Source organism: Zalophus californianus, chromosome 4, assembly GCF_009762305.2.
Source record: "Zalophus californianus isolate mZalCal1 chromosome 4, mZalCal1.pri.v2, whole genome shotgun sequence".
In the NCBI taxonomy this organism is placed as follows: domain Eukaryota; kingdom Metazoa; phylum Chordata; class Mammalia; order Carnivora; family Otariidae; genus Zalophus; species Zalophus californianus.
In genome coordinates, this window is record NC_045598.1 from 190,120,261 (window position 1) to 190,128,316 (window position 8,056).

General features: G+C 61.5%; 1 protein-coding gene across 1 annotated transcript; it reads left to right on the forward strand.

Moving 5' to 3' along the window:
* The first annotated feature begins 355 nt into the window (after positions 1 to 355).
* LY6L (lymphocyte antigen 6 family member L) lies at positions 356 to 7,295 on the forward strand. Its single transcript, XM_027619386.1, has 3 exons — positions 356 to 434; positions 4,812 to 5,102; positions 7,075 to 7,295. Exons 1-3 carry the CDS (start codon positions 356 to 358, stop codon positions 7,293 to 7,295), a joined length of 591 nt encoding a protein of 196 aa, XP_027475187.1.
* Positions 7,296 to 8,056: the final 761 nt, after the last annotated feature.

The window sequence follows — 8,056 nt, forward strand, 5'->3', positions numbered from 1 at the left end:
GATGTCAGGACCTCCATGAGAATAACAGGGCCCCCGACATGGCCTCCCGTCCAGTTCGGTGGGTTCTGTGCAGCCCTGGGTCTCTGGGGTACTTTGGGGTGGTCAGCTGTAAATGGTTGTTCGTCCCTGACATCGGGTACACACCCCCCAGGGTTGGACGACGTCAGGAGGGTTTCTGTGCACGGCAGCGAGGAGCTGAGGCCCCCCTCTGCCATGTCGGGTGTGACCCCAGGATCACTGTCCACTCACTGTCACTTGGAAAGGCAGTGCCCAGAAGATTCTATCTTTGTTTTGCTTTACTTTGTTTTGTTCAGAGGAAGGAGAAAGCTTTCCAGAGCAAGTCTGGAGAACCGAGATGGCGAACATCCCCCTGGCCCACGCCTCCCCAGGTCTCGGAGTCTCTGTTGGGCGCGGTCATCTGCGTGTCCTGTTGGGTAATCAAGACTTTACACTAAAAAAAAAATTATTCCCCATTTTCATCTGGAACTTTAGTCTAGCAGCGTTGGATACAAGGGGGACGAAAACATCACTGGGGAGAGACATTCAAGAGTTGCTTTGGCACAAGGTCCTGAACTGCTTCGCTAGTGGAAAGTGGGTTTACGGACGTGCTTGGCGGCCGGCTTGGTGGCTGCTCTATTGGAGTCTTCAGACAGCGGTGAAGGGGCTGGCGGGCCCCCACAGGCAGGCCCTGGCGTCAGTCCCTGGAAAGCAGTGCACACGGCTGAACGAAGGGCCAGATGGGAAGGCCCTTTTAGGGACCCGGTGCCCTGACCCGACTGCTGCCCTACTTGTCCATTAGCACGCGCGCGCTCACCACTGGGGCCTGGGGGGAAACGGAGCTGGGAGAGCCCCTCGCCTGCCCTAGGACTGATCTGGATGCACAGCTTGGCTGCACCCCACAGCTGTTACTGGAACCTGAGCAGGAGCCAAGCCAAGTCATGGAGGGCCCGGAGAGTGTGGCCCGGGCAGCGGAGCTCACTGGGCTGAACTGGGACAGAACATCAAGGCAACCAGGATCCAGCAGACCCTCTGGATGGCGCAGGGAGCCCAGTGGGATCCACCCGGGGGCACGCTCTGCCCCTCAGCTCAGAGCCTTTCAGCACCTGGGCCTTGGTGGGGTCTGGTGGGATCTGGCGGGTCCACAGCTTCGCCCTGCCGTTTCTGCCCTAGGGGGACAGAGTCCGGGCAAAGGTCCAGCCTGGGATGGTGTCTGAATTTCCGTGGGCCACCCTCTGGGGGAGCAGGAGGTGACAGGCTGGGCATCTGCGTGATCTGGGATGGAGGGCACTTTTTCTCTGCGTTTAGCTGCAAAATGAAGGTTGTAGAAGGGCCACTCCAGTGGGCAGCCACAGGGTCACAAAATGCTTATTGGGAGACCTGATTCTTATCCAAGTGCCCATCCCCACGTGGGGGCTTGTTGTATGCACCAGTCTGAAGTACGCCAGTGGCCCACTCACAGCCCGTGAGTCTGGCAGCCCTGCGTGCCCCCAAGGGGGCCTGACCTGCAGCAGTCCTTGGGGGTGGGGGGCTTGGGGCGAAGGCCGGCAGGTGTGGATGACAATGCACCAACACCAGGGACACATTCTGTGCGGGACAGCAGTCCCCTTTGCCTGGAGCCAGAAGGTCCCAGAAGCATAATTCTCTTTCCCTCCGGCTGAGCCTGAACCTCAGCACAGGACTTCCTGCCCCCCCTGATGACCAAGGGACATAGGCTTCACTCCAGCTCTTGATTTCTGGAAGCCAAGGGATCTGGGCAACGGGGCCTCCCCAGCCCCGCCCCCCCCCCACAGGACTCCCTGCGGGGAAGCAAGGGTGACTAGTAACTGAGGTCCCGTAAAGGGTCCTGCTGACCACAGGCTGGCCATCTGAGCTCTTCCCTGACCCCTCGGAGCCTCCCCCTCCTGTCCTCCAGCCACGGTGGCTTCCCAGACATCCCTGCCCAGTGAGATCAGAAAGGAGGCCAGGAGGGTAGCTGGCCATTCAGCAATCGCGTCCGCGGCGCCCACGGATGTCCCTCGCCCAGCATCCAAGAAGCAGTGGCCGCCGTCGACGTGGCCACTCCCTGCTTGCGGGTGCCGACAGCTGTGGCCCAAGCATGTCCCTCTCTGCTGTGGCCGGGACACCAGGCAGTCAGCCCCGGTTTGGGGAACTTGCCTCACTCTTCCCTGGAGAGGCCCGCCTGCCCCCCGCGCCCCGGCCCAGGCTCCTTTTCCACACCTGCGTCTCACACGGCCGTTCTTCCCATCTTGGCTTTGTGGATTTCATGGTCCCAAATTCACATTCAACTCAATCACAGCGTGGACGGACAAATGAATAAACATATAATATAATGAATGGACTTCCTTCCCCACCCCAGACTTCTTCCATTGCCTCTAGGCCCCCCTCCAAGCCAGGAGAGGCTGCACAGCAGGAGAGGGCAGGACCTGAGGCTCACTGGGGCTGCACCTGGCCAGATGGAGTCCCTAGGACTTGCCTCCCACAAGGCAGGAAGGAGGACCTCCTGGTTGGTCCCCTGGGTGGACTGGAGGAGAGATGACCCCAACTGGCTGCACACTCTCATTCATGACCAGCATATTCTGTGCTTGCAGCCGTTACTGAGAACCTGGGCCACGGTGGGGAGGAGGCTGTGTGGCAGTCTGGGGAGGGCTTGGAGGCCGCAGGAGCCCAGTGGCCACTGGTGGGGGCGGGGGGAGGGCAGAAGTCACTGTGGGGGCCCCGGGTGGCCCTCCCCCGGTACCTTCCACCTTGCAGCCACCCTTGTGGTCTTTCTGCCCCCTTGCCTCCTGCTGGACTCCGGAGGGCAGGGGGGCTGGGCTTGCATCGTCCAGGCAGACTCCGACCCAGGGCCCACAGCCTGCCCTGCTTGGCAAGGTGCTCAGAAGGATGTCGTTCAGGGAATAAAGGCCAGAAGGAAACACCTGGGAAAGAGTTTACTGACAGGACAGGATGTAAGAAGCTGTGACCACCTGACACCCAGCAAGGGCCCCTGGGCAGGGGGTGCGCTTTGGGGGAGCAACCTGGGGAGACAGGGCAGGAGGGGGGCTCAGGGGAGAGGGCAGCATTCCTGCCCTCGGGGCATGGACTCCATGCTGCATCCTCAGTGCCGGGCTGTCTGGGGACAAAGATTCTCTGCTTGACCAAATTCTAGCCAGGCTCGGGAACCTTACCCCAGGCCCATCTGCACCCTCCGGTGACATCCAGTTTTAGCAAGAAGTCCCCACCCTCCACCCCTGACGCCCTCCACATCTCATCAGTTTCCTCACACCCCGCCCCCCCCCAGGGGAGGTCTGACCACCTGGCCTGCCTTCAGCAAGAATTCTGGGAGGTGGGTTCAGCCTGGCCGCCCCCACCCCTGCCGACTTTCTTGGTCACTGTCCATCTGCTGACCCGCAGCTGCTCCTTGCTTGTAAATCCCATGGCCCCCGCTGCATTCAGAGCGGAGGCCATCTCCCCCTCCCGCGTTGGTCCTTGTGCCTTTCCAGACCCACCCCTGCGAGTAAGTCTTAGCAGCCTTTAACAAGTGTCCGTGGGTTTTGTTTCTTTAACGCTGGCTCCAGTAAGAACAGGTCCTGGGGAACCCGGGGCCCACAGAGAACACAGTTCAGGTCTCGAACACAAGAATAACTAGCCAGGACAAAGGGAACAGGAGTGCCAGGGCCCTGGGAGGACGAGCCCCGTGGGCAGGGTCCAGGGCTGTGCAGGTGATGGGATGGGCCCAGCTCCACACTGGGTCCAGATCTTCCCCAAGCAGGGGGCGTTTTGATGATAGAGTCCGCTGGGAGAAGGGTGCCTGTGGGAGACAGCCCGGCCTGAGCTGAGGACCTCAGTCCCCAAAGCCCCAGACCCAGCTCAGCCCCGGGGGCACACATGTGTGACAGGGGAAGAGCCTGTCTGTCCACTCGGGCTCTCACAGGCTCCAGAACCTCTGCAGGGCCCCAGGGCTTTCCAGGGTCCTGGGGGCAGTGCAGTCCCTCCGGCGGAGGGGGGCGGAGCGGGGCGGAGCCCAGGGTCAGTAGATAGAGCAGCCCAGCAGGTCTTCGTGGCCTCAGGCTAGAGGCTACTCTGAGAACTCACTGGCCCTCCTCCTCTGTGCCTCCCCAGCCAACCCTCACAGCACTCTACAAAGAATGAGAAGATTAAAGGTTTGGAGCCTGTGATCCGATCGCCCCTCCCCTTCCTCCCTTCCTTCCACTCCTGGGTTCCCAGACTGGTGTTTCCCCTGGAGGACGGTGTCCAAGTCTGTTCTCCGGTGCCGAGCATCTCCTCCCCCTCTCCCTGCCCAACCCCAGCCTCCACCTCTCTCCTCCACCTCTGACACCCAAGGGAAGGGCCCTGGAGGCAGGGACCCAGTCCGTGGAGCGGTGAGAGGGGGGCCCTGCGCCTCAGGGTCTGTTACATACAGGACGAGAAGGAAGTGAGCAGAGGCTGGGGCTGAGCCCACCCAGGGGATGGACCCACAGGGAGGAGATGCAGTCTGCCCTCCTGCTGAGTGGCCGAGGTGGCTGGTGGCCAAGGCTGCCATCCTCAGGGGCCCCAGGGCAGGAGCTGCCGAAGAGGGGCTGGGAGGTCCCCACCAGCTCTCCCCAGGCGGCCCTCCTCAAAAGGCCAGCAATCTGCAGCGTGGTGGAGGGAGAATGCAGGAAGGGGTGCTGAGCTAGTAGTGTCTTGGGAGAACCAGGATGGGGGGGGCAGATGCAGTCCAGGGAGGTAGGGCCCAGGGGAGGGGAGGGGGCCTGCGGCCAGGGGCATGGGGGGGCGCTCCGGTGACGTCTCCTTCTCTGCTCCACCCCCCCAGCCCACCCCAGGCTGAGGCTCTGGCGCCATGGAGGGGCTCATTCCAGTCCTGTGGGCCTTGCTGGTGTCTGCGGAGTTTGCTGGCGGCAAGAAAGAGCCAGGTAGGGGCGGGCGTGGGGGGCGCGGGGGGCGCAGGTCTCGCAGGCCGCGTGGGCAGCCCTCTCCACCAGGGCCTTCTGGCTGCCCCACAGGTGTGAACCTGAGCTGTTACCAGTGTTTCAAAGTGACCAGCCGGGCGCTGTGCACTCCCACCGTGTGCTACCCCACCCACCAGGTCTGCGTGTCCAACACGGTGGTCTTCCTCAGCAGTAAGTCTGGGGGCAGCAAGGGGTGGGCGGGGCTCGGTCCTGACGCCCCCCCCCCCCCCCCCCCGTCCACCACCCCTCTGCCCTCCCCTAGCACTGGACCCCCCGGGGGAGCATGCACACATTCTGAATTGTTCTTCTCTTTCCAAAGTACCAGTTCTTAAATGCTGCCCCTCCAGAACTGTCCCCAGGGCAGGGGCTCGGGTGTAATTGAACGTATAGGGAGAGCCGGTTGTCCAGACGGATGACTGCGCAGAGGAGAGTCAGCCAGGCAAGGCGCTGGCCCAGGACACCTGGCTGCCTACTGCTGTCCACCACGCCTCGCCCTGCCTGGCTGCTGTGGGGCTTAAGTAATAAGACTTGACTTTAAAAACAAGCCTTAGAGGAGATTCTAAAGTGGAACGTGAACACATTCCCTGTTGAAATGTCACAGAGCAAACCACTAAAATACTCTTCTATAAAATTGTAAAAATATCCAGAGAGAACTGGATGTGGAGAGACCCATCTGTTCTCCTGAGAAAGCCCAGAAGCCGCCCAGAGGCTTCCAGGTCCCTGCGGGCCCGCCCACGCCAACACAGCCGCCCCTCTCCGTGGCTTCAAGGCCTCCGGGCCTTGCTGGAGCGTCAGTCACCGAATCCGCTCCGCACACTGAACCTCAGGAGGTGTCTTGTTTCCTGGTTGTCCAGTAACGATGCAAGAGGGTCCCTGTTGCACAGCCGGGCTTCCGGGAGACGAGCCTGTCAAGCGTCCGCGCGGTGCGGCCCACAGCACGTTTGACGGACACACTGGGCGGGCTGGGAGCGGGGCGGGGGGGGGGGGGGGGGGGGGCGGTGCCTGCGTCAGGCCAGCATCATGCCCGCTGGATCCTTTCCACCTCGACCATTCATTTCAGGGGGCAGGCCCAGCCCCTCCCCTGCGCTTTGCCACCTGGGGGGGCGGCACTGAGCGCCCTTCCCGAGGCTGCGCCCCTTCCAGGCCTGGCTTTTCCTTACCGAGGGAGGGAATGCGCTGATGCTGAGGACATCCGGTGCTGGGACTGAGTGCGGTTTGAACCTCTTCGGCCCGGTGGGCTTTTCCCTTAGCAGTTTCCTTTACCTGGGCTCCACCTAGGGGTTCTGTGTCCGGTTTTGTGGCCTGAGGGCCTGAGGGGGGGGTGCATATTAGTGGCCCTCCCTGCAGGGAGCAGACATCAGTGGGCTCTCTTTAGGGGCCCTCTCACCTGGGCCCTGACCTTTGCCCCCAGATCTCTACCCTGAGCATGGGGAAGAGGGCGCTGGGAGCTCTGGGAGGAGGCCAGTGTCTTGCCTGCCTTCAGGTGCCCCGAACCGAGCAGCACCCAGCGGCCCACGAGCTGCCATGATACAATGTAACGTGATCACCCTATCATACGACCCGATATAATTCAACAGCACAGATTTTAACAATCCACACAACCAGCAGGACATAACGGGGTACCATATAATAAAGGGGGAGGGTCATCTCTTCTACAGTTTGGGTGTTTTGAGTGTTTTCCTTTCTTCCGATGTTCCCTACAGAGGCTTCTGCCACATCCTTAAATGAGCAGCGGGAGGACAGGGCTAAGCCCAGGCCTGGGCAAGTAGAGGGGCCAACCACGTCCAGTCTCTGTCCACTCCGCTCTACCGCACATGCCCAAGATTTGCAGGCTTCTGGGGGGGCCAGGGTGGTCCAGGCCGTGTGTGGCTCCAGGGAAAAGCCCACACCAGGGCCAGCAGTCCTGAACCCTGATTTTGTTGTGACCTCGAAGGTGACCGTGCAGAGCCATGTTCCCGCTACCCTTGAGGGACCCACAGTTCTCTGATTCTCAGGTCGAGTTCTGGTTTTTGCCACATGGCAAAAGTTCTGGTTTTGTTTCACGTGGGAAACGCCCCCTCCCCCACCTCCATGCCTCTTCCTGGGAACACCCACCCTCCTTCCTGCAGGCTGGCAGCCACCGGCCACCACCTCTCTTTTGCAGAATCAAAGGTGACACTTTCTCTCAGCAAGCGCTGTGCTCCCAGGTGTCCCAACACCAACACGAAGTATGAGTGGACACTGGGACCCAGGATACTAGGCAGGATCATCAGGCAGTGCTGTTCTGGATATCTCTGCAACAGGGCACCCACCATGCGAGAGGGTCCCTGGGCCCTTCGAAGGGCGGTTCTGATTGCAGCGGACCTCCTCTGGGTCTTGCTGTGAGCACCTTCCTCTCTTGGCCCCGCAGACCCACTGTGCCTTCCCACTTCCTGCCTCAGCCCTGCCCCCATCCTTTTCAAGACACTGGGTGGGACCTTCCCCCTCTGAGGTTGCGGGAAGTATGCCGTTGCCTCCGTCCCGGACCTGGCCCCTTCTCCCATCTCTGGCAGGGGCCCTTTGTTCAGACAGCCTGGAGAATGTAGCCCAGTCCTGCTTGGAGGAGAAAGGGCATTTCCCAGTATGAGGTAATGGCTCTCTGTATAAGGTTGCTCACCCTGAACACACTGTTCAGGGCCCTGTCGGGGGCAGGAAGAGCCTGGGCAAGGCCAGAGGGTGGCTGCAACCCGGGCTTCTGGCTCGGACTTGGCCAACCCCCTCTCCCTGGCCCGGCCCCATCTGCCCATAGAGGCCCAGGCAGAGTCAGGCTGTGGGTGCCCACCTGTGCATTGAGACCACGACCACCACTCCTGGAGACAATAAACTCATTGCCTGACCGCTCCATGCTCCTGCTTTTTCGGCTGCTTCCGCCTGCCAGGCCTGGACCACGTCCCTCCAGCCCACCTCTCTACAGAACGGTGTGTTTGCCCATCGCCCATGACAGGAGCGGTCAGATCTGGACAAGACCACCCAGCTGGGCCAACCGAGCATGGGGATGGCCCCTGAGTTCTGGGCCTAGCATTGCATAAGCAGGAGGCCAGGGGGCCAGTAGGCCACTGCGTGGATGTGGGGGAGACACTGGAGGGTGGGGGTCTGGGGCGTGTGGG

Coding starts and splice junctions, on each gene's coding strand:
- LY6L (XM_027619386.1), top strand. CDS start 356: ATGGCGAACATCCCCCTGGCCCACGCCTCCCCAGGTCTCGGAGTCTCT. Junction 435..4,811: donor TCATCTGCGTGTCCTGTTGG/GTAATCAAGACT, acceptor CCCCAGGCTGAG/GCTCTGGCGCCATGGAGGGG. Junction 5,103..7,074: donor CACGGTGGTCTTCCTCAGCA/GTAAGTCTGGGG, acceptor TCTCTTTTGCAG/AATCAAAGGTGACACTTTCT.